Raw genomic sequence first — 27,489 nt, forward strand, 5'->3', positions numbered from 1 at the left:
AAATTTTGCAGTAAAGTAAATATTTTACACCCACTTAAAGAGATTGCTCGATATAACGCCGATTTTCACAGATTTTTATATAAATGTGCCATATGTTGTTGTATGGTGCGCAAGTGATGTGAAATTTTGGATATATCCATTTTACTTTATTCTACCCAAGATAATAAGGTTAGCGGTTTCATCTGTCACTCTGCATCGTAATGGCATAAACTAATCGAGATAAAATGTATCAAAATGATCACGGGGAAAAAAGAAATTGATTGAAACCGATAATGCAAACTTTACAGTTGGGTAGAAAACTTACTGTAGACAACTTTTTCTTTTCCAATTTTTACCATGAGAAGGTATGTAATAATTTTTCTAAATTAAAAAATGCTTCTGCTTACTGAAAGAGTCTATAGCATTTGTGAAAGCAACATTTTATTCAACCGTTATTTTGCAAAATTAGGGTTCAAATAAAAAATTTTTAATTTTTATGTATAGAGCGGGGTGTCTGGGGTTCAGAGCTGTAAAATCGTACGTTTGGGATTTGTGTTATTTAGGTGGTTTTCCACTTTGTCTATGACAATTTCAAAAAAAAAAAATTTGATAAGCATTCATTTTCTATTAACTTTATTTTTTCAAAGCTGTGAGAGGGAATTTCAAGGGCTCCTTCGAAAAAAGCGAGCAAAATTTGTTAAAAAACCTAACAAAATGAATCACCAAATATGCTCAGAGGGTTTGAATTGAATTTGAATTTGAATATTTATTGAATACAACATTACAAATATATATAAGATCGACAAGTTTTTAAATATAACCCGCGAAGCTACAGTGCTTGTCTGCAGGTTTATATTATAGATTTTATGATTAAAACTAACAATTGCATAATATATAATGTGCACAAATGACATAACAAAATTACAAAAACATTTTTATTTTGTGTATTTTTTACAATAAGTTCAATTATGGATAGCGTTACACTCTAATTTACTCAAAAAGCAACTGAATTAAAATAAGGTACGGTTTACACTAATTGTGCAAGTTTTGCGGTTTGAGAATTCATTTACAATAAACTTTTAATATGATTTTTAATTAAATTTTTTCTTTTGACTGTGTTCGGTAGATTAGTAAGCTCTTTTGGTAGTTCATTGAAAAATGATGGAAGCAGTACAGATAGGATGTTTTTAGCATAATTATTTGAAACCTTATGCACTACGAGGCGATTTTCTAACCGCCTTCGCGTTCCATGATCGTGGGAGATAGGTATTTTGAATGTGCATTCATCGTAAAACTCGTTGAGTATCGTTAATTTAAAAATGGACTCTACGTCTAGTAATTTTAAGGCTGTATTTAATTCAAGGTTTGGGGTATATATATTTTTCTTCTTGGCAAGTATTTTCAAATTATAATATTGATTTTGTTGAAGTATCCTACAATATGTTGACGATCCCCACGCGGTGATGCCGTGTCTTAAGTAAGACTCCGACAGGGCCAAATACGCCTGGAGCAACACGTCGTAACTCGTACAGAAACTTAGATGACTTAAGACGTACGACGTCGACCTTATTTTTGTTTGGAGATGGGAAATGTGTGCATTCCACTTAAAATTTTCATCGAGAATAACACCGCGTTATTTGTATGATGGAACGGTTAATGCAATATGCCCAAGTAAAAATATCACTATATCAACAACTCCAAAAAAAATTTAATATGAAAGATAGGAATGCCCAACTTGCCGGAATGATACTTTTTTTCAATATAACTCGACATTTTTAAAATTGTCATGCTTAATGCTCTTGAGCGAGTTGTTTCAACTCTTCTCACGCTAATTATCTTCATAACGACTTTTTCCACCATTTTTAAAAGTAAAAAAGCTTTCATATAATGGAACTTAAAATTTTTTCGTACTATTTTAGGTACTATTACGCAATTTTGTAGCAAGTGATTAGTATTGAATGCATGACTTCACACACCAAAAATGTGAAATCACCTGAGTGCATTCATTGATTTCAGTACATTTATTTCTGCAGTCTGATTTAGCATTCCTTTCAATTACATGCGGTGCTGAAGGAAATCCTTATTTTTCTGCATGTTTGTAGAATTAAAAAAATAAAAGCATAATTCTCGTATGAAGAAAAAATTATGAAATACTGATTGTAGAAAAGCTCTAATTTCAAAAGGCAAATGATTTCACTCTTCATCAGCTCTGACCGCTACATACACATAACATTTTTTTTATTATTTGATACAAACAAAGGCGTGTGACATACATACATACAAACATACAAATAAATAGTGTTAAAAAACGTCTCAAAAATTCAGTACAAAACTTTATATTTTTTTTGTTTTTTTTTCAATATTCTTCATTTCACGATCAAAAACAAAACACCGAAGGACTACTTCCTTTGAAAAACGTTTTCGGAAAAATTCGGAAATTGTAGAGGAGTTGGAAAATCAGCGTAACAATTTCGAATTTGTCATTATTTGTAGTTTCCTGATTTTTTTTTTGCCTGAGCAGTTTTATAGGATATTCAATTTTAGTCTGACAAAGTGCAATTTGTAAGTCTCCAAAGTTTTCATTGACTTTTTGCAATTTTTTTTTAAGGGGTTTTGTATTTTATTCCCTACGAAGAGCGTATTGTTTTGCTTTTTTAAGGAAGAAAATCTGAGATTGCTTAAAAAAAATTATAAAATCAATGCACAATGCAGCTACAAAACTGCATATTCAGGAAAGTTCTTATGCAGATTTTTAATTGAAATTTTCGAATTTTTTCCAAATTGTTTTTGAAAATAGTTTGCATAATTTTAGTTACAGATAGTAAACAAATTAAACGAAGAAAACAAATGAGACATTTTGTTTATAATTTTACCGCTGTTTTCGGGCTCGCGCCTAATTTCTTTTTCACTTCAAAAGATATTTTGGATTTATTTGTTTGAAGTTGGATTTTCGTTCATTGTTGGAAACAATTAAGTGCAGAGATTATGAATGGCTCATATTAGCAGAAAAGTGCAGTTAGTTGACTTAGTAATAGCATTTTATTTGATAGATTGCAATCCCTTTTCATTGCAATCAAAGTCAAGTCTTCTTTTTTATTGTGACTATTAAATTTTTATTAAAACGCAATAAGACTGCTTTAATGTACCGTTAAATGACTGATGAAGTATGATTGGTGAATTTGTTGAAGTTTGCGAGTATAATATTGTGTGTTAAAGATAACTTTTAAATATAATGATCATAACATTCGCTCAACTTTATTCAAACTTATTGTTATATCTTAGTTGTGTTTCAGCTGATTTAAAACAGCTGTTTACAGCTGTATCTCGCAAAAAAAAAACAGCTCTTAACAGATGTTTCTCACAATTTCTTTTTTGAGTTATAAGCCACCTTTTCACAGACCGGGTGACATATAATACTCACACTTAATAAATGATCGTAATTTTAATGTTCTGTGAGAAAATGAAATGAAATTCGATAGCAAAAACTATGGGAAATATTAAAATTCCTTTCGGAAAAATGTGTTTCAACCAGAAAGAAAGTGACAAAAAATAAACAAAAATTAAAGAAAAAAAAAACTTTTTTAAAAATAAGCTTTTATTATTTTGGTTAATAAAATTAACTAAAAAGTAAACAATAAATTGACTCTAAAGAAATATAACACTTTATAAGTTCATTGTAAGCTTAAACGATATTTAGGCTTTTTCGTCTGCGACAAAAAAACTCTATATTGTACATAATTATATATTCTAACATTAAAACTGTACACCTAAATTATTCAATCTTACAGTTTATATCACAGTCCTAATTGTTCTAATAAAAAACGTGTTAAATTTTGATGGTATAATTAAGAACATTTAGGATCTCCTTTTCTCGCTATCGCAATGTAACACGCTTTTATTAGAACAATTAGGACTGTGATATAAACTGTAAGATTTAATAATTTAGGTGTAAAGTTTTAATGTTAAAAATATATAATTATGTACAATATAGAATTTTTTTGTCGGAGACGAAAAAGCCTAATTATCGTTTAAGCTTACAATGAACTTATAAAGTGTTATATTTCTTTAGAGTCAATTTATTGTTTACTTTTTAGTTAATTTTATTAACCAAAATAATAAAAGCTTATTTTTAAAAAAGTTTTTTTTTCTTTAATTTTATTTTTTACTTTTTAGTTCGTTTTATTAACAAGTAATAGAAGCTTGTTCTTATAAAAGCTTTAAATATAAGTATAGGGGGTGAAACAAAAACACATATATCAGTTACATCTGCGTATAATGCGTATTGCAATTTATTAGTACACATTTTATGCGCAGCAACTTCAGAGGTGTATTTAAAGTTTAAAGCATTGTAAATATAAGTATTGAAGTCATGAGCCTGGGCATTCGCGCAATTTTAGTGATGTAAATTGCATGGCGCCAGCGCCAATGCGGTGCCAGCTCAATGGTAGCTCATTGACGAAATTACTCCAAGCGAATTTTTGACGCTTCTTAGTAGTGAGTGCGTACTACATTTTACTTGCGCTATTGAGTGAAACGACTTTTGTGTGTCAGGCACGAGTTTGGTGTTATTGGCGCTACTGGCAGTGATGACACTGAGCTGCTGACGGTAGCGCTGGTAGTTCAGATTTTGAATCAGAGAAAGAAATGATGACCCGTGTGAATTATTATGGCTTTGGCCGTGTAAATTATTATGGTGTATTTGTATATTTCAGATTTAATGCACAATTAATATTTGTGTGTTTGAGCGGCCAAATAATAACAGTAGTATTGCTAAAGTGCTGCTTAGTTGATGGAATGTCGCTAATTTCTTAGCGATGATCAGCAGATTGTCAATATTTCGTTCAACGGACGCGCGAAATTGCCACATCTGCTCAAATTTTCCAAAGATTTTCCATTCTTGATTTAACTTAAGCTGTTATGCCAATATTTTTCAGCCAGCTTTTTTCAAATAGGTAATTTTTCCAAAAGCAAAATAAATTACAGAAAAGATTACAGGGTTAAACAGCCTTAAAAATTCAGCTATGTTGGTTATACACAGAAATACAACAGAGGCTTGTGTCTCCGCTTTTCGCAAGCGATGAGATTCACCACGCGTGACACGTGATTCACCACGTCCAAATATCACAATCCACGGATAGGTACCGGCGTGTTTGTATGGGACTTAGGCTGTTATGCCAAAGTAAATACAAATCTTTACCGATAACTGTGTTATCGATTAATTTATCCAATTCTAACAAAGTAATATTGCATTGTCATCGGAGTTATACATGTGTGCAAAATTTCAGCTCAATCGGACACCGGGAAGTGTATCAAATTTAACTTGCAAGATTCCATTACAGACAACAAAAGTGAAAGTAAATAAAAGCTTATAAATATAAAAAACGGAAGCTTTTTTAATGAATTCTTCGCAAGACTAGGAACAGCCCTTACCAAATAGCTGATCGTACCTATTTCTCTGTAAAATTCAGTAGACTAATTTTTTTCTGAAAAAAAAGAAAAAAAGAAAGGTATAAAAATTAGAAAATTATGTGTACTAAATTTTCCGGGAGAGTAGGTGCAGCAGTTCAGTACCTACAAAAATTACTCAAATATTGTTTGGTTCTTTTTATTTATTTTTTGGCAGTTTTCTTTATTTTATTTTGATCGATAAAATAAACAAATTTCTTGTGAATAGCCACTACCTAAATATTTACATTTTTATTTTTTATTTTTAAATTTCAAAATTGTTCCAAATCATTCGTTTTTTAGGGGCGTTGTTACGTTACTCAAAAGATATTTTTTTCGGATTTGAAAAAAAATTAACGGAATTTGACCGCTATTGAATTACAGAATAAAGCACCAGCACATATTTAAATCCACTAAATTAAATTATCACGCAATTAACTTCTCATAATTGTTTTATTTTTCTAATATTTTTTTTTTTCAGTACAAGCCAATAAATGGATTAAGAATATGGAAAAAGACAATTATCTGCGTGTGATCAAGCAAAGCGATCCAAATTATATGCAAATACTCGAGCTTTCTGTTACCTATGGCAATCCGGTTCTTATTGAAAATGTTGGTAAGTTCATTGTTTTCTGATTTATACGCTTCCCCTTTTACGTTTATTGTGTTCGCTTTTGTCAATTCGTATTAGCTTAAATGATTAACAATATTAATCAATTCGGATAGGTTAGGTTGAACTGGCCGGTCCATGAGGACATCACATAGACTGAATGAGTCCGTAGAGTTGCCAAAAGTTTGTTTAAACGACCAAACTGCAAAACCCTATCAAAAACCAGGGCCTATGTTAAAAAAAATAACTCCGTCTTCTTGGCAAATACTAGAAGCTTCCTAGGACTTAAGCCACTTGCTGCTTCTAGATCTGACAGCCGTATCACTCCTAATAGCTTGAGCCTTAGCCTGGCAGGCGCAGGACACGAGCACAGTACGTGCTCGATCGTTTCCTCTTTCAGCCCGTACTTCCTATATCTTCTATCACGGACAAAGCCTAGTTTACAGGCATATGACGCCAAAAAGGAGTGTCCAGTCAGAATACCCGTCATGAGTTTGCAGTCCTCTCTATTTAATGATAGAAGCAACTTTGCTAGTCTAAGGTTGTAGGACCTACACATAATCTTCGACACTTCACAGCCCCGCGCTTGAACCTACACCTTTCCTGCTTGGTCGATCATGTGCACCTCTCGCCCAGTCTAATTTGGACGTCCACGGAGCAAGCTTCAAGGGATGCGCCCTTTTTAGCTAGTTCATCCGCTTTTTCATTCCCATATGCCCTGGGACCCAACATAGATGTATGCTTCTCCCTATTCCGATTCTCTCCAGGGACTGTTTACACTCTAACACGCATTTATATGCTGTGCTATCCGAGATTATTGCCTTAATTGCTGCTTGACTATCAATATAAAAGTTAACACGGTTGCAGCTTAAGCTATTCTCTTCCAGGGTTTCTACCGCTTTGGTTGCGGCTACTATTTTCGCTTGGAAAACGCTACAGTAATCCGGCAGCCTGTAGGATCTGTTTATTTCCGGATCAGCACAGTATACCGCCGAACCTACTCCCTCCACTCCTTTGGAACCATCTGTGTACACATGTATCCCCTCGTCCGCCATTTGAGCACCCCTGCGCCAACCATTCACCTCTATTGTGGCCTTAAGATTGTGGCCCTCGAAGCGCAGATAGGGAATCAGGTAGTCTGTTCGTCTTGTGATTGATGACGCTATACTACTATGGCCGTATGATCGGCGCTCAAGCTGCCCCGAAGCACCGAGCCTGGTTGCAGCTGTTAACGCTATATTATTTTCCACCAGGTCTAAAGGTGGAATGTGCAGAATGGCATACAATACAGCCGTCGGGGTTGTTTTCAGGGCTCCCGTAATGCTAAGCATTTATAGTCTGCATTCCCCCTCTAATTTTTTGAGATATGTTGTTTTTGTGTGGCTTCCCACCAAACAAGAACTCCATAGTATAGAAAAGGGCTTACAATCGCTGTAAAACCCACTGAGAAAGAGAGGGAGATAAGCCCCACGTACACGCCAGCTTTCTTTTAATGCATAACGTGCCATTGAAGCCTTCTTGACCCTCTCCTCCACGTTGAGCTTCCATGACTATATATTTTTCCATGATTCCTATATATTTTTTGCAAGGTTTCTCCTGTAGGGTCACCCCTCCTAACTTAGGCCTGATCCAATTTGGGACCTTGTACCTCTTTGTAAACAAGACCATATCCGTCTTTTCCGCGTTGACTTTCAACCCGACATTTGATGCCCAGGTATGAATATCCAGAAGCTCCCGATCCATGAAGGAGCTAATCGTTGGAAGGTACTTTCCACTTATGACAATTGCAACGTCATCTGCGTAAGCCGTAAGTTTACGGGTCCCTCATCGAATCGCCTGAGCAGTTGGTTGATGACCAGCGCCCACAGCAGAAGCGATAGCACTCCTCCCTGCGGCGTGCCCCTGTCCACTGATTTCGTGGCCTCGTACAATCCCCATTGTGATGTAATCTTCCTTCAATTTAACATGCAGCCGATCCATCTCGTTAAGGCTGGAGGCACTTCAATGTAATTAAGAAGATTAATTGAAAGCCCCAGCAATGTCTAGGAAGATTCCTAGAGGATATTCCTTATATTCCAGGGATTTCTCTATGCTTATTACCACCCTATGCAATGCGGTGTCTACCGACTTGCCTTTGGTGTACGCATGCTGTGTTGTGGAGAGCAGCTTTTCATCCACGTTGGACTTTATGTACACATCTATCAGCCTCTCAAAGGTTTTGAGCAGAAATGATATTAAGCTAATGGGTCTATAGTCTTTGCGATACACGTGACCGATCTTCCCCGCCTTTGGTAGAAAAGCTACACGAGCAGTTCTCCAAGAGTGCGGTACATGATTCAGTCTTATGCACCCATCGAATATTATTTAAGCCATTCTACGACCGCCCTACTTGATACTTGTAGCATGGCCGGCAATATACCATCTGGGCCCGGCGATTTAAACTTAGAAAACGTCTTCACTGCCAACTGGATCTTGGTATCGGTCACCAAGCCCGGCACTACTAGCTCCGTGATCGAAGTGTGAGTGATGTCTGCTGGCTCCTCTAAACCGTCTCCCGATGGGAAATGTGTATCGAGAAGCACCTCAAGGGATTCCCCACTATTACGTGACCCTTCCCCGTTCTCTTTCTCTATTAGTCCCTGGACTATGTTTCCCTTTGCTAGGACTTTTTTCAACCGTGCTGTTTCGCTGGAGCACTCTATGTCCGTACAGAAACTTTTCCATGAGTTTCTCTTCGCCCTAGTAATTTCACGCTTGTAGATCCTCAGTAGATCCCTGTACTCGTCCCGACACGCTTCGCTTTCCGGGGTCTTTGCGAGCTTAAACATTTCTTTTACCTGTCTTCTTAGAAGACTCAGCTCATTGTTCCACCATGGCGGCTTTGCTTTTCCTTTCAATCTTCTTAGAGGGCAAGCTTTGTTATTCGAAGTCATAAGCGTCCTTGTTAGGAATTCATTCGACTCCTCCAGTTACTCTACATTGGCAACCTCTTTGGGTTGTCCCAGTTTTTTTTCCACATGTTTCTGAAATTTAGTCCAGTTCATTGACCTAGGGTTTCTAAAGGTTCCTCCCTTCTCTACCCTCTTTAGGGGGATGTTGAAGCTGATATACGCATGGTCGGAGAAGGATGGTCTATCAAGAACCACCCAATCATACCTTGATATATCACGTTCGGAGCTCAATGTAATATCCAAAACTTTGCTGGATGTTGGACCAATGTATGTAGGGATATTTCCCCTGTTGGTTATCTGCAAATTGGTTTGCAGGATGTAACAAAATAGAGATTCGCCTCTCTTGTTCGTATCTGGTCCTCCTTACGCATTGTGCTGCTCATTTGCATCCGCGCCTATGAACAACCGCCCTTGGCGCTCTTCATCCTGTACTAGCCTCTGGCACTCCATCGGTGGAATCTCTGCAGCCGGGATAAAAGCCTGCTTATTCCTTTGCTCAACGGCCACCACTACGAGGTCCTCAGTGGTGTAATTAGGCAGCATATATGAATGCAGCTGTTTCCTTACCATTACTACAGCTCGCACCCGTCCTTCCGTTTGCGCGTAGTAAACGCCAAACCCGCGCGCGCTAAGTCCAGAAACCTTTCCTCCCGATAAGAGCCACGGCTCCTCTATCAGCGCCACGTCAAATGAACCCTGCTCAACACGACAAAGGTCCTGACGTCGTCGTCCTCCCCTTGCCCTTTTGGTTTAGAGTGTTTGAAGCCCCTTTCAGCCTCTCGTAACTGTTGTGCCGGGTGTACCTCTGTGCGACTCGCAGCACCATTTGGCTGTTCGTCTTCTTCTAACACCTTCGTGGCGACATCGGCTACCTCCACCGTCTTTTTTTCCTTAAGCTTTTCAGGTCCTTTTCGACTTCGCCCACTTCTAGCGTGTTAGGATTTTTATACTCGGGACTTGTTTTCTTGAGTCGCATAAAAATTTTCCCAAAAGTACATTTTTCCAAGCTGCGTGTGCAATATATCCTCCGCCTTCTTGTTTATTTGGAAGATGTAAAACTGACCTTCCTCCTAATGCCGAAATGCAGTAAGTACATTCCAATCCTGTGTCGGTATGTTCGGATTCTGATTCTGCAGAAGTCGCAGTGTATCCTCCGACTTCATCACGCATGGTATTCATACCTTAACTTTTGCTACCGTGGTGATTTGCGCTTTATCCAACACCCCAAACCGCGCGTTCGTGCCCTGCATTTGGAGGTTTGGAACCACTTCCTCCAGCCGCTGCAAGCTCACGATTTTGTCGCACTTTATCATCTTCACAGCCTGCTACCTCGCTATTTGGGCCCATCTGTCTTACAGCTTTGGGCTTGCTTGTTTGTATATGCGACTGCCCTGCCTCGCGGCTCTGGTACTGGGCCCTTTCTGCCTCTTTAAAGCAGGATTGTCGCCTTCCGCCGAACGTTACGTCTTCATACTGCCATTCGACGCTTCTTCCTCTTCGTACCGGTTGCAGAACCGAGGGTTTCTCGTAGCAAACCTTTTGAACTGCCTTCGACCTACTTCTACCGCCTCATGGGCCATTCCAAGCGATCGATCTCCACTTCTGTTTGGTCGACCACTGCTCCCTGGCGTTGGACAATTCTTAGCGCTGCACAGTACTGCGAGAGAGCTCTTTTACTTCCTCTGATCCGTACCCTTCTCCACTCGTCTACTCCGTTTTCATTTATGTGCTTTTCCAACACGGAGTTCATTGAATCAGCACTACTCTCGCTCCCCGAGTCCGACGCATCACTTAATGCGTATTTGTCGTCTTTGGCTTGCGACTCAGTCGTCTTATCATCGTCCTTATTACAATTAGGTAATGAGTCGTTAATCTTGGGCGTACGACCATCCGACAAGGCGAGCTCAGCGGTCCAGTATTATATACGGAGAAATAACCGTCCGCCACAGCAGCGCCCCTTACTGTGGTAAGGCCTTCAATACTTCCCGAGGTGGCCCGGTATCGGGAAGGCTCTGTTCGAATACAGCCGAATTTATCCCCTGGCTGCAAATCGCCCAATAGGCACGGTCTGCATAACACCCTGGATGAGGGGATTGGCAGTTCTAGGTCACCGACGTCCCACCGCCCTCCTATGAGGCGAAACGGCGTAGATTTCAGTCCTAAACAGTTCGGCCTCATAGTCGGGCGCTATGGAGTTCGGCTAAGCCTTCACACAAACGGCAAGGTGCCTACCCTAGTGAGGGAATCAATATGGATACTAACAACAGATTCACTTTGATTTGATTCTGCGTAAACCTTTTTTTCCTCCCCCCTAAAACAAACTAAGCAGTTTCGTTATTTTCCTTGTTGTTCCAATTTTGTTTGCCGATTCGTGTGTGTTTGCTTAGGTCCTTTAAAAACCAGCTTTAAAGGTTCGAATAATTCATCAGAGTTGTTATTTGTTTGTTCGTTTATTATTCTACTTTCGAATGATTTTTTTACACTCAGTTGAGTAGAGCTCACAGAGTATATTAAGTTTGATTGGATAACGGTTGGTTGTACAGGTATAAAGGAATCGAGATAGATATAGACTTCCATATATCAAAATCATCAGGATCGAAAAAAAAATTTGATTGAGCCATGTCCGTCCGTCCGTCCGTCCGTCCGCCCGTTAACACAATAACTTGAGTAAATTTTAAGGTGTCTTGATGAAATTTGGTATGTAGGTTCCTGAGCACTCATCTCAGATCGCTATTTAAAATGAACGATATCGGACTATAACCACGCCTACTTTTTCGATATCGAAAATTTCGAAAAACCGAAAAAGTGCGATAATTCATTACCAAAGACAGATAAAGCGATGAAACTTGGTAGGTGAGTTGATCTTATGACGCAGAATAGAAATTTAATAAAATTTTTGACAATGGGTGTGGCACCGCCCACTTTTAAAAGAAGGTAACTTAAAAGTTTTGCAAGCTGTAATTTGGCAGTCGTTGAAGATACATATCATGATGAAATTTGGCTGGAACGTTACTCCTATTACTATATGTACGCTTAATAAAAATTTGCGAATTCGGAGAAGGACCACGCCCACTTGAAAAAAAATTTTTTTTTTAATTTTTAAAACAAATTTTTTTTAAGTAAAATTTTAACAAAAAATTTAATATCTTTACAGTATATAAGTAAATTATGTCAAAATTCAACTCCAGTAATGATATGGTGCAACAAAATACAAAAATAAAAGAAAATTTCAAAATGGGCGTGGCTCCGCCCTTTTTCATTAAATTTGTCTAGGATACTTTTAATGCCATAAGTCGAACAAAAATTTACCAATCCTTTTGAAATTGGGTAGGGCATAGATTTTATGACGATAACTGTTTTCTGTGAAAATGGGCGAAATCGGTTGAAGCCACGCCCAGTTTTTATACACAGTCGTCCGTCTGTCCTTCCGCATGGCCCTTAACACGATAACTTGAGCAAAAATCGACATTACTTTACTGAACTTAGTTCACGTACTTATCTGAACTCACTTTATCTTGGTATAAAAAATGAACGAAATCCGACTATGACCACGCCCACTTTTTCGATATCGAAAATTACGAAAAATAAAAAAAAATGCGAAAAATACGAAAAAAAGGATGAAACATGGTAATTGGATTGGTTTATTGACGCGAAATATAACTTTAGAAAAAACTTTGTAAAATGGTTGTGACACCTACCATATTAAGTAGAAGAAAATGAAAAAGTTCTGCAGGGCGAAATAAAAAACCCTTGAAAACTTGGCAGGTATTACATATATAAATAAATTAGCGGTATCCAACAGACGATGTTCTGGGTCACCCTGGTCCACATTTTGGTCGATATCTGGAAAACGCTTTCACATATACAACTACCACCACTCCCTTTTAAAACTCTCATTAATACCTCTAATTTGATACCAATATCGTACAAACACATTCTAGAGTCACCCTTGGTCCACCTTTATGGCGATATCTCGAAAAGGCGTCCACCTATTGAACTAAGCCCCACGCCCTTTTAAAATAGTTATTAACACCTTTCATTTGATACCTATATCTTACAAACATATTCTAGAGTCACCCCACGTCCACCTTTATGGCGATATCTCAAAAAGGCGTCCACCCATAGAACTAAGGCCCACTCCCTTTTAAAACCCTCATTAATGCCTTTAATTTGATACCCATATCGTACAAACAAATTCTAGGGTCACCCCTGGTCCACCTTTTTGGCGATATCTCGAAACGGCTTCCACCTATGGAACTAAGGATCACACCCTTTTAAAATACCCATTAACACCTTTCTTTGATACCCATATTGTACAAACAAATTCTAGGGTCACCCCTGGTCCACCTTTATGGAGATATATCGAAACGGCGTCCACCTATGGAACTAAGAATTACTCCCTTTTAAAATACCCATTAACACCTTTCATTTGATACCCATATCGTACAAACAAATTCTAGGGTCACCCCTGGTCCACATTTATGGCGATATCTCGAAACGGCGTCCACGTATGGACCTAAGAATCACTCCCTTTTAAAATACCCATTAACGCCTTTCTTTTGATACCCATATTGTACAAACAAATTCTAGGGTCACCCCTGGTCCACCTTTATGGAGATATATCGAAACGGCGTCCACCTATGGAACTAAGAATTACTCCCTTTTAAAATACCCATTAACACCTTTCATTTGATACCCATATCGTACAAACAAATTCTAGGGTCACCCCTGGTCCACATTTATGGCGATATCTCGAAACGGCGTCCACCTATGGAACTAAGGATCACACCCTTTTAAAATACCCATTAAAATCTTTCTTTTGATACCCATATTGTACAAACAAATTCTAGGGTCACCCCTGGTCCACATTTATGGCGATATCTCGAAACGGCGTCCACGTATGGACCTAAGAATCACTCCCTTTTAAAATACCCATTAGCTCCTTTCATTTGATACCCATATCGTACAAACAAATTCTAGGGTCACCCCTGGTCCACATTTATGGCGATATCTCGAAACGGCTTCCACCTATGGAACTAAGGATCACACCCTTTTAAAATACCCATTAAAATCTTTCTTTTGATACCCATATTGTACAAACAAATTCTAGGGTCACCCCTGGTCCACATTTATGGCGATATCTCGAAACGGCGTCCACGTATGGACCTAAGAATCACTCCCTTTTAAAATACCCATTAACATCTTTCTTTTGATACCCATATTGTACAAACAAATTCTAGGGTCACCCCTGGTCCACATTTATGTCGATATCTCGAAACGGCGTCCACCTATGGAACTAAGAATCACTCCCTTTTAAAATACCCATTAACACCTTTCTTTTGATACCCATATTGTACAAACATATTCTAGAGTCACCCCTGGTCCACCTTTATGGCGATATCTCGAAAAGACGACCACCTATACAACTACCACCACCCCCTTTTAAAACCCTCATTAATACCTTTAGTTTGATACCCATATCGTACAAACACAATCTAGAGTCACCCCTGGTCCACCTTTATGGCGATATTTCGAAACGGCGTCCACCTATAGAACTAAGGCCCACTCCCTTTTAAAATATTCATTAACACCTTTCGTTTGATACCCATATTGTACAAACGCATTCTAGAGTCACCCCGGGTCCACCTATATGGCGATATCTCGAAAAGACGTCCACCCATAGAACTAAGGCCCACTCCCTTTTAAAACCCTCATTAATACCTTTAATTTGATACCCATATCGTACAAACAAATTCTAGGGTCACCCCTGGTCCACCTTTATGGTGATATCTCGAAACGGCGTCCACCTATGGAACTAAGGATCACACCCTTTTAAAATACCCATTAAAATCTTTCTTTTGATACCCATATTGTACAAACAAATTCTAGGGTCACCCCTGGTCCACATTTATGGCGATATCTCGAAACGGCGTCCACGTATGGACCTAAGAATCACTCCCTTTTAAAATACCCATTAGCTCCTTTCATTTGATACCCATATCGTACAAACAAATTCTAGGGTCACCCCTGGTCCACATTTATGGCGATATCTCGAAACGGCTTCCACCTATGGAACTAAGAATCACTCCCTTTTAAAATACCCATTAACATCTTTCTTTTGATACCCATATTGTACAAACAAATTCTAGGGTCACCCCTGGTCCACCTTTATGGAAATATCTCGAAACGGCGTCCACCTATGGAACTAAGGAGCACTCCCTTTTAAAATACCCATTAACACCTTTCATTTTATACCCATATCGTACAAACAAATTCTAGAGTCAACCCTGATGCACCTTTATGGCGATATCCCTAAATGGCTTCCACCTATGGAACTATGGCCCACTCCCTCATAAAATACTCTTTAATGCCTTTCATTTGATACACATGTTATACAAACACATTCCAGGGTTACCCTCGGTTCATTTTCCTACATGGTTATTTTCCCTTATGTTGTCACCATAGCTCTCAACTGAGTATGTAATGTTCGGTTACACCCGAACTTAACCTTCCTTACTTGTTGTTTGTAGATTTCCAAGTTTTCATGCAGCTTTCGGCTGGGTTGACCCCGATTCGCATTTAAAATTAACAGGCTGGTTGGTTGCTGTGCTACCCGACCGGAGAGATTGGGCCCAAAGAGCATTCTGGGCTCCATTTTCACGCATGTTTACTCAAACTATTTGTTTAGATCAATAAACCTTTTGTTATCCTTTATAAAGCATTTTGACACTGCCATCAGGTCTGGCAGCACATAACTGCCAGGAAATCGATACCTCGTGTAGGGCTGGGCACTTTCAAATGAAACTGGAGGCTGTAACTTTTACAACCGTTCTCACTACAGTTCCTGCACCTGACGTTTAAATGGATTCCCATTCTTTCCGCTTGTGGGCCAAATGGCCAGTGTGCTGTAATAGTGGATGTAATCCTGAATTTCTCTGTCCCTTGACATATTCAGTAGAAATTTTGTTCTTCTCTGGTTGTAATCACAACACGTTTGCTTGGTGATTTTGCAGTTATCTGTGGTGTACCATATTCGAATTGCGTTTTTTTTGTGAAATCGGTGACCGGATACCCAACTAAGTATTATCGATTGTCTTAGAGAGAGTAAATAAAAAGGTGAATACTGCGCTTTGAGCCATGTCTTTTCATGGTATAAGATCAAGAATCGATTTGGTATTGTGACCAAGCATAGTTACATTAAGCCCTTAAGCTACAACTCAATAGGCAAATTTTATCACATTTTCAGCTGTGTGAATATTTTGAAAACAAGTAGTGAAATTTTACAACCGCTGAGACGCCCGAGAGGCTAGTTATGGAGTTCGCGTTTTTCACGTCAAGGAAAGAGCAAATCACATAACAATTGAGAACTACACGTCGATGACAACATCGTTTGTGAGTTACTTTATACAACCGCAATTTTTTCTAAACAACAGAGCTGCAATAATTCCTTAACTTACTTGCTGGCATAGATTAGAGAAATGACAAAAGAAAGTTGCGAGCAACATAACTAAAGACATCTCACCAGCTGATGTTGTGTTACAAATCGACGGCGAAGTGCCCGAACTTAAAGGACACAGCTCAAGAAGGTTGCAGACTTACCAAAATACTTCTCTCAGAACTGTAACAGATGTTTTAATATATAAGGACCCATAGCATGGATAGGTAAAATATACTCAATATAAAATATTGCATTGACATGCTGAATGGTCCAACTTCTTGGCGGAAGGGGAATCTCTGTTAGTACTGTCACGAAATGAGTCATCTAGCAAACTCGCCAGTTTATTTAAAAAAAAAAAAAAAAACGAGGGAGTCCTTAATATTACCATAGACTACGTAAAGTCCCTTGCCCAAATCACGCCAATTCTTGTTGAAAATGAAAGCATACTTTTTGGGAAGACTCCCTTATATTACATTATGAAACGAGTTTCCTTTAAAGCTCATATAGTGCGTGGCAGTGCACGAAGAGCGCTTATCCAGAACAATGGAAGTTTTATAGACATTTTGTGTCAGCACAGAACTTTAGTCAGACGTCTTTTACCGTTAAATGTCATCTTATCAGAAATTATGATTATATATGTACTTATGGATGTATATACATAAATTCAAAATAAAGAAAACCCAATTTTGTTTCCCTAAGTTTTCATATATTTTATTTTAACTACATCATTTTTAATGTTAACCGAATTGGCAAAGATTAATGACGCAACCAAGTCAGCTGAAAGTAATGGACAAGTGACGTCGGCACAAATCCAATTAAAACCATCAGAATAATAAAATATAACAAGTAACAAATAATACAATACATACAAAATTGGAGCAACTCTGTGAACATACTTAATAAGCTGAGCTACTCTCCAGTAAACTTGAGATTGACTACAGTTACTTATAGCGTTTGCCCAGCAGTCAAACTAACTGCATGTAAGCCAGCTCAAAACAAGTATGAATCCCAAGCCTAACTAGTCAGCTAACTGTTTTTTTTTCTAAAATAAGAGACTGGAATTTTTACACTGGTATGTCCTAAGAAACTCTAACTTATTAATTTTAAATTCTCTACCATGTGATATGTATCAGTCTCATACTAGTTCAAAATATTCCAAAAACATTTAAACCATTTTCCGTTATAAATGATAGAGCATCACTTGAAAATAAGAATAGGGCATTGTAAATGACTAAACTCCATTTGTAAATGAGATTATCTAGTTTGAAATCACAAAAAGCGTCATTTGGAAATAAAATGTGTCCGCTGTAAATGACTCAAGTATAAATGCGAAGGCGTCACTTCGATATTAGAAGAGTTCTTTGAAAATATGAGAGCGTCAAATGAATATGCGAAAGCGTAAATTGTAATTGATAATAATGAGTTGTTCAATAAACCCCTAACCCCACCCCACCCCCCCCCCCCCCCCATCGGTTAGGGGGGATAATACATACCCGCGGCAGGTATGGCTGAAGTAAGTTGCCAGCAAAATGTATAGCTTCTCCAACCCAATTTTCAACCTCACCTACCCATAGCGAATCTTTTTCCTTAGCAGCCGAGGCTCTGGCGACCCCAAGTTCCTCTTGGAACTAGCGAGTGGGAGGCGGGTTGGCCTAGAAGGTTCAATGTGGTCATATTCCATCGTTCCCGAGATGGTCGAGCTTGCACCTCAATGGTTCTTGTTCCGGAACGTACTGGATTTATTTCCGGCAAAGGACTATTAACAGCGATAACACTCAGCAAAACTTTCTGCGAGTATCTTTACCGCTACAACAACAACAACAGTAGTAAATTGTAAAAAAAGCGCAATTGACAATGTGAAATCGTTATATGGAAATGAGAATAGGCATCAACTGGATATACTAGCGCGTCATTTTTAATTTCTAATGGCCGAAACATTTATTCTGTTGGTGCGATACCGGTATTTGGAGTGCTGTTGGTCGACTGACACAGGGGTTCTCTTAGAAAAGACACATGCCCTATTTGCGTAAAATCCATGAACAATTTAAACAACTTAATTTTTGTTTTGAAAATCTAGTCGGCAGTTGCCTATTGGAAGTCCTGCGTTAACACCGTGCTCAACAATGCTGATGCAAATCGAAACTCGGGAGGAAGCGAAACGCACATGAAGGGATGCATTACCATCCCGCAGACAAAGTAGAGGTAATGTGTGCGCCAATGGCTCTAATATTCAGAGCGATCAATGCCAATGGAATAATGCGACTGCTGGGTGGAATAAAACCCCATCTCAGCTGCCATTTCGAAAACGCCCCATCTAAGAACTCTGTTCAACAACATCCTATCTCAGAATTTGTTTTAAAAACGCCTTTTCTGGGCTCAAATTCAAAATGTTTTGACATTAGCTGGGGTGTTTATGAAAAAAGAAAAACAATTTATGTAGGACGTTCTTTAACCGAATTCTAAGATGGGGCGTTTTTAAAACAAATTCAGAAATAGGGCGTGGTTCAAAAGTTTTCTGAGATAGGACGTTTTAGAAACGGCAGCCGAAATAGGGTCACATTTCACTCAGCAATCGAGTTGCTGGAGAAGTCTGCTAGATGAAAATGATGTTATTATGATGCCATAATGAAATGAAGATGTTTTCATCCCGTTGACGTTTTTCCTTATTCTGACAAGTTCGACGTGCATATTTTAGAGGGTTGTATATCATACAGAACTGCCTTTTGAGTTCTACTTCCAGCGGAGTAGATTTTACTATACGTTTAGAAATATAATAACTAAATAAGCTGCTACTAGAATAATTTAGTTAGATTTACGTAACTTCGTGTTTCCCAAAAGAATATAGAAAAAATTTGGCAGAAAACAAAGTTTTTGATTAATTTTGTATGAAAGATGAAGCAATCAAAATTTAATACTTTTTTAATACAAGTAAATACTGGAAAATAGAGCTACCGAAAAAGTGAGGTTATGTTTTGGATATCACCTTTATTATTTCATCATGAATGATGTCTTCTCATTTAAAACAGATTGTTCTCAATGTAAAGTGGCGGTTTCTCACATACAACTGGCTACTCTCAATTACATTTGACGATTTGAAATTTTCGTTTGACGCCTTTTAAATTACAATTATATATTCTCATTTTAAAGTGACGATTTCTAATTAACAATTGATTATTCTTATTTACATATGACGACTTCGCTTTTACAATTGACTATGCAACTGGTTATTCTTCAATTACTACTGGTTCTTTCGAATTTTTCAAATGAGTGAAGTCTTGTTGCTTGTTGCTTCAAACACGGTTACCAGAAAGCCTCTTCTGAGTTTTTTTTTAGGTATTTTCCAATATTTTGAGGATGTAATTGATAAAATGTATTTTTGCGAACTAGTTTTGTTTCAGTCAGTCAGTTCCAGTTCTATATTACATAGCTTGGTGTTGAATTTCCGATGTTGATACCTTATGTCTATATGTATGTATGTATGTTAAAAATAATTTCCGCATCTTCTGAGAAATATTTAAACATTATAAAGAAAAAATTAACAAATTTATCAACTTATGTTCATAGTGATTGGCAATAAATTTAAAACACTACAAAAAATTTACAAATAAAATCTAAAGAGCATTAACTGAGTCGTAGATTTTAAAAAAGCAGTAATTTATTTAAAACGTATCAGTGGGCAGCGAGATGATTATTTGTTCGTTTGATGAGTTGATCGTTTACTTTTTATGGGCATTTGGATAATTTCATTTTATTATCTCTCTTAGATGCTATCTATTTTATAGTTAGGCCCATTTAAAAGTAAAAAATGGATATTCAAAAAAAAGCAACATAAAAACAAATAAGCATAAAATAATTCGTTCGAAATTTATATGCAATAAAAAATATACCTTAAATTATCACATATGGTTAAGGCGAATAAATTACACTATGTAACAATTTGACGACAAATATCTGACAGCAACTTGGTACCAATTCTGACTGAAAAATCTACTTAAAGAAATACATAACAAGTAAGGAAGGCTAAGTTCGGGTGCAACCGAGCATTACATACTCAGTTGAGAGCTATGGTGACAAAATAATGGAAAATAACCATGTAGGAAAATGAACCTAGGGTAACAATGGCATGTGTTTGTATGACATGTGTATCAAATGAAAGGCATTAAAGAGTATTTTATGAGGGATTGGGCCATAGTTCTATAGGTGGACGCCTTTTCGTGATATCGCCATAAAGGTGGACCAGAGGTGACTCTAGAATTTGTTTGTACGATATGGGTATCAAATGAAAGCTGTTAATGAGTATTTTAAAAGGGAGTGGGCCATAGTTATATAGGTGGACGCCTTTTCGTGATATCGCCATAAAGGTGGAACAGGGGTGGCTCTAGACTTTGTTTGTATGATATGGGTATCAAACGAAAGGTGTTAATGAGCATTTTTAAAAGGAAGTGGGCCTCAGTTCTATAAGTGGGCGCCTTTTTGAGATATCGTTATAAAGATATCGCCATAAAGGTGGACCAGGGGTGACTCTAGAATGCGTTTGTACAATATGGGCATCAAAGGAAAGGTGTTAGTGAGTATCTTAAAAGGGAGTGGGCCTTAGTTCTATGGGAAGACTCCTTTTCGAGATATCGCCATAAAGGTGGACAAGGGGTGATTCTAGACTTTGTTTGTACGATATGGGTATCAAATGAAAGGTGTTAATGAGTATCTTAAAAGGGCATGGGCTTAGTTCTATAGGTGGACGCCTTTTCCAGATATCGCCATAATGGTGGACCAGGGGTTACTCTAGAATTTGTTTGTACGATATGGGTATCAAATGAAAGGTGTTAATGAGTCTTTTTAAAAGGGAGTGGGCCTTAGTTCTGTAAGTGGGCGCCTTTTCGATATATCGTTATAAAGATATCGTTATAAAAGTGGACCAGGGTTGACCCAAGAATGCGTTTGTACAATATGGGTATCAAATTAAAGGTGTTAATGAGTATCTTAAAAGGGCATGGGCTTAGTTCTATAGGTGGACGCCTTTTCCAGATATCGCCATAATGGTGGACCAGGGGTTACTCTAGAATTTGTTTGTACGATATGGGTATCAAATGAAAGGTGTTAATGAGTCTTTTTAAAAGGGAGTGGGCCTTAGTTCTGTAAGTGGGCGCCTTTTCGATATATCGTTATAAAGATATCGTTATAAAAGTGGACCAGGGTTGACCCAAGAATGCGTTTGTACAATATGGGTATCAAATTAAAGGTGTTAATGAGTATTTTAAAAGGGCGTGGGCTTAGTTCTATAGGTGGACGCCTTTTCCAGATATCGCCATAATGGTGGACCAGGGGTTACTCTAGAATTTGTTTGTACGATATGGGTATCAAATGAAAGGTGTTAATGAGTATTTTAAAAGGGAGTGGGCCTTAGTTCTGTAAGTGGGCGCCTTTTCCAGATATCGTTATAAAGATATCGTTATAAAAGTGGACCAGGGTTGACCCAAGAATGCGTTTGTACAATATGGGTATCAAATTAAAGGTGCTAATGAGTATCTTAAAAGGGCATGGGCTTAGTTCTATAGGTGGACGCCTTTTCCAGATATCGCCATAATGGTGGACCAGGGGTTACTCTAGAATTTGTTTGTACGATATGGGTATCAAATGAAAGGTGTTAATGAGTCTTTTTAAAAGGGAGTGGGCCTTAGTTCTGTAAGTGGGCGCCTTTTCGAGATATCGTTATAAAGATATCGTTATAAAAGTGGACCAGGGTTGACCCAAGAATGCGTTTGTACAATATGGGTATCAAATTAAAGGTGTTAATGAGTATCTTAAAAGGGCATGGGCTTAGTTCTATAGGTGGACGCCTTTTCCAGATATCGCCATAATGGTGGACCAGGGGTTACTCTAGAATTTGTTTGTACGATATGGGTATCAAATGAATGGTGTTAATGAGTCTTTTTAAAAGGGAGTGGGCCTTAGTTCTGTAAGTGGGCGCCTTTTCGATATATCGTTATAAAGATATCGTTATAAAAGTGGACCAGGGTTGACCCAAGAATGCGTTTGTACAATATGGGTATCAAATTAAAGGTGTTAATGAGTATTTTAAAAGGGCGTGGGCTTAGTTCTATAGGTGGACGCCTTTTCCATATATCGCCATAAAGGTGGACCAGGGGTGACTCTAGAATTTGTTTGTACGATATGGGTATCCAATGAAAGGTGTTAATGAGTATCTTAAAAGGGCATGGGCTTAGTTCTATAGGTGGACGCCTTTTCCAGATATCGCCATAAAGGTGGACCAGGGGTGACTCTAGAATTTGTTTGTACGATATGGGTATCAAATGAAAGGTGTTAATGAGTCTTTTTAAAAGGGAGTAGGCCTTAGTTCTATAAGTGGGCGCCTTTTCGAGATATCGTTATAAAGATATCGTTATAAAAGTGGACCAGGGTTGACCCAAGAATGCGTTTGTACAATATGGGTATCAAATTAAAGGTGCTAATGAGTATCTTAAAAGGGCATGGGCTTAGTTCTATAGGTGGACGCCTTTTCCAGATATCGCCATAATGGTGGACCAGGGGTTACTCTAGAATTTGTTTGTACGATATGGGTATCAAATGAAAGGTGTTAATGAGTCTTTTTAAAAGGGAGTGGGCCTTAGTTCTGTAAGTGGGCGCCTTTTCGAGATATCGTTATAAAGATATCGTTATAAAAGTGGAACAGGGTTGACCCAAGAATGCGTTTGTACAATATGGGTATTAAATTAAAGGTGTTAATGAGTATTTTAAAAGGGCGTGGGCTTAGTTCTATAGGTGGACGCCTTTTCCATATATCGCCATAAAGGTGGACCAGGGGTGACTCTAGAATTTGTTTGTACGATATGGGTATCAAATGAAAGGTGTTAATGAGTCTTTTTAAAAGGGAGTGGGCCTTAGTTCTGTAAGTGGGCGCCTTTTCGAGATATCGTTATAAAGATATCGTTATAAAAGTGGACCAGGGTTGACCAAAGAATGCGTTTGTACAATATGGGTATCAAATGAAAGGTGTTAATGAGTATCTTAAAAGGGCATGGGCTTAGTTCTATAGGTGGACGCCTTTTCCAGATATCGCCATAATGGTGGACCAGGGGTTACTCTAGAATTTGTTTGTACGATATGGGTATCAAATGAAAGGTGTTAATGAGTCTTTTTAAAAGGGAGTGGGCCTTAGTTCTGTAAGTGGGCGCCTTTTCGAGATATCGTTATAAAGATATCGTTATAAAAGTGGACCAGGGTTGACCCAAGAATGCGTTTGTACAATATGGGTATCAAATTAAAGGTGTTAATGAGTATTTTAAAAGGGCGTGGGCTTAGTTCTATAGGTGAACGCCTTTTCCAGATATCGCCATAAAGGTGGACCAGGGGTGACTCTAGAATTTGTTTGTACGATATGGGTATCAAATGAAAGGTGTTAATGAGTCTTTTTAAAAGGGAGTGGGCCTTAGTTCTATAAGTGGGCGCCTTTTCGAGATATCGTTATAAAGATATCGTTATAAAAGTGGACCAGGGTTGACCCAAGAATGCGTTTGTACAATATGGGTATCAAATTAAAGGTGTTAATGAGTATTTTAAAAGGGCGTGGGCTTAGTTCTATAGGTGGACGCCTTTTCCAGATATCGCCATAAAGGTGGACCAGGGGTGACTCTAGAATTTGTTTGTACAATATGGGTATCAAATTAAAGGTGTTAATGAGTATTTTAAAAGGGCGTGGGCTTAGTTCTATAGGTGGACGCCTTTTCCAGATATCGCCATAAAGGTGGACCAGGGGTGACTCTAGAATTTGTTTGTACGATATGGGTATCAAATGAAAGGTGTTAATGAGTATCTTAAAAGGGCATGGGCTTAGTTCTATAGGTGGACGCCTTTTCCAGATTTCGCCATAAAGGTGGACCAGGGGTTACTCTAGAATTTGTTTGTACGATATGGGTATCAAATGAAAGGTGTTAATGGGTATTTTAAAAGGGAGTGGGCCTTAGTTCTATAGGTGGACGCCTTTTCCAGATATCGCCATAAAGGTGGACCAGGGCTTACTCTAGAATTTGTTTGTACAATATGGGTATCAAATTAAAGGTGTTAATGAGTATTTTAAAAGGGCGTGGGCTTAGTTCTATAGGTGGACGCCTTTTCCAGATATCGCCATAAAGGTGGACCAGGGGTGACTAGAATTTGTTTGTACGATATGGGTATCAAATGAAAGGTGTTAATGAGTATCTTAAAAGGGCATGGGCTTAGTTCTATAGGTGGACGCCTTTTCCAGATTTCGCCATAAAGGTGGACCAGGGGTTACTCTAGAATTTGTTTGTACGATATGGGTATCAAATGAAAGGTGTTAATGGGTATTTTAAAAGGGAGTGGGCCTTAGTTCTATAGGTGGACGCCTTTTCCAGATATCGCCATAAAGGTGGACCAGGGCTTACTCTAGAATTTGTTTGTACAATATGGGTATCAAATTAAAGGTGTTAATGAGTATTTTAAAAGGGCGTGGGCTTAGTTCTATAGGTGGACGCCTTTTCCAGATATCGCCATAAAGGTGGACCAGGGGTGACTCTAGAATTTGTTTGTACGATATGGGTATCAAATGAAAGGTGTTAATGAGTATCTTAAAAGGGCATGGGCTTAGTTCTATAGGTGGACGCCTTTTCCAGATTTCGCCATAAAGGTGGACCAGGGGTTACTCTAGAATTTGTTTGTACGATATGGGTATCAAATGAAAGGTGTTAATGGGTATTTTAAAAGGGAGTGGGCCTTAGTTCTATAGGTGGACGCCTTTTCCAGATATCGCCATAAAGGTGGACCAGGGCTTACTCTAGAATTTGTTTGTACAACATGGGTATCAAATTAAAGGTGTTAATGAGTATTTTAAAAGGGCGTGGGCTTAGTTCTATAGGTGGACGCCTTTTCCAGATATCGCCATAAAGGTGGACCAGGGGTGACTCTAGAATTTGTTTGTACGATATGGGTATCAAATGAAAGGTGTTAATGAGTATCTTAAAAGGGCATGGGCTTAGTTCTATAGGTGGACGCCTTTTCCAGATTTCGCCATAAAGGTGGACCAGGGGTTACTCTAGAATTTGTTTGTACGATATGGGTATCAAATGAAAGGTGTTAATGGGTATTTTAAAAGGGAGTGGGCCTTAGTTCTATAGGTGGACGCCTTTTCCAGATATCGCCATAAAGGTGGACCAGGGCTTACTCTAGAATTTGTTTGTACAATATGGGTATCAAATTAAAGGTGTTAATGAGTATTTTAAAAGGGCGTGGGCTTAGTTCTATAGGTGGACGCCTTTTCCAGATATCGCCATAAAGGTGGACCAGGGGTGACTCTAGAATTTGTTTGTACGATATGGATATCAAATGAAAGGTGTTAATGAGTATCTTAAAAGGGCATGGGCTTAGTTCTATAGGTGGACGCCTTTTCCAGATTTCGCCATAAAGGTGGACCAGGGGTTTCTCTAGAATTTGTTTGTACGATATGGGTATCAAATGAAAGGTGTTAATGGGTATTTTAAAAGGGAGTGGGCCTTAGTTCTATAGGTGGATGCCTTTTCCAGATATCGCCATAAAGGTGGACCAGGGCTTACTCTAGAATTTGTTTGTACAATATGGGTATCAAATTAAAGGTGTTAATGAGTATTTTAAAAGGGCGTGGGCTTAGTTCTATAGGTGGACGCCTTTTCCAGATATCGCCATAAAGGTGGACCAGGGGTGACTCTAGAATTTGTTTGTACGATATGGGTATCAAATGAAAGGTGTTAATGAGTATCTTAAAAGGGCATGGGCTTAGTTCTATAGGTGGACGCCTTTTCCAGATATCGCCATAAAGGTGGGCCAGGGGTGCCTCTAGAATTTGCTTGTATGATTTGGGTATCAAATGAAAGGTGTTAATGAGTATTTTAAAAGGGAGTGTGCCTCAGTTCTATAGGTGGACGCCTTTTCGTGATATCACCATAAAGGTGGACCAGGGGTGGCTCTAGAATTAGTTTGTACGTTATGGGTATCAAATGAAAGGTGCTAATGAGTATTTTAAAAGGGATTGGGCCTTAGTTCTATATGTGGACGCCTTTTCGTGATATCGCCATAAAGGTGGACCAGGGCTGGCTCTAGACTTGTTTGTATGATATGGGTATCAAATGAAAGGTGTTAATGAGTATCTTAAAAGGGCATAGGCTTAGTTCTATAGGTGGACGCCTTTTCCAGATATCGCCATAATGGTGGGCCAGGGGTTACTCTAGAATTTGTTTGTACGATATGGGTATCAAATGAAAGGTGTTAATGAGTCTTTTTAAAATGGAGTGGGCCTTAGTTCTATAAGTGGGCGCCTTTTCGAGATATCGTTATAAAGATATCGGTATAAAAGTGGACCAGGGTTGACCCAAGAATGCGTTTTTACAATATGGGTATCAAATTAAAGGTGTTAATGAGTATTTTAAAAGGGCGTGGGCTTAGTTCTATAGGTGGACGCCTTTTCCAGATATCGCCATAAAGGTGGACCAGGGGTGACTCTAGAATTTGTTTGTACGATATGGGTATCAAATGAAAGGTGTTAATGAGTATCTTAAAAGGGCGTAGGCTTAGTTCTATAGGTGGACGCCTTTTCCAGATATCGCCATAATGGTGGGCCAGGGGTTACTCTAGAATTTGTTTGTACGATATGGGTATCAAACGAAACGTGTTAATGAGCCTTTTTAAAAGGAAGTGGGCCTTAGTTTTATAGGTGGACGCCTTTTCCAGATATCGCTATAAAGGTGGACCAAGGGTGACTCTAGAATTTGTTTGTACGATATGGGTATCAAATGAAAGGTGTTAATGAGTATCTTAAAAGGGCATAGGCTTAGTTCTATAGGTGGACGCCTTTTCCAGATATCGCCATAATGGTGGGCCAGGGGTTACTCTAGAATTTGTTTGTACGATATGGGTATCAAATGAAAGGTGTTAATGAGTCTTTTTAAAATGGAGTGGGCCTTAGTTCTATAAGTGGGCGCCTTTTCGAGATATCGTTATAAAGATATCGTTATAAAAGTGGACCAGGGTTGACCCAAGAATGCGTTTGTACAATATGG

General features: G+C 38.4%; 1 protein-coding gene across 1 annotated transcript in view; it reads left to right on the forward strand.

The window, feature by feature from the left end:
* Positions 1–27,489, forward strand: part of Dnah3 (dynein heavy chain 3, axonemal) — a 457,577-nt gene that overhangs the window by 333,361 nt on the left and 96,727 nt on the right. The window contains exon 52 of the mRNA XM_067756774.1: positions 5,906–6,040. Coding sequence (XP_067612875.1) covers positions 5,906–6,040 — 135 coding nt within the window. The remainder of the gene's footprint in view (positions 1–5,905; positions 6,041–27,489) is intronic.

This window comes from Eurosta solidaginis, chromosome 5 (assembly GCF_040869045.1).
Source record: "Eurosta solidaginis isolate ZX-2024a chromosome 5, ASM4086904v1, whole genome shotgun sequence".
Classification (NCBI taxonomy): domain Eukaryota; kingdom Metazoa; phylum Arthropoda; class Insecta; order Diptera; family Tephritidae; genus Eurosta; species Eurosta solidaginis.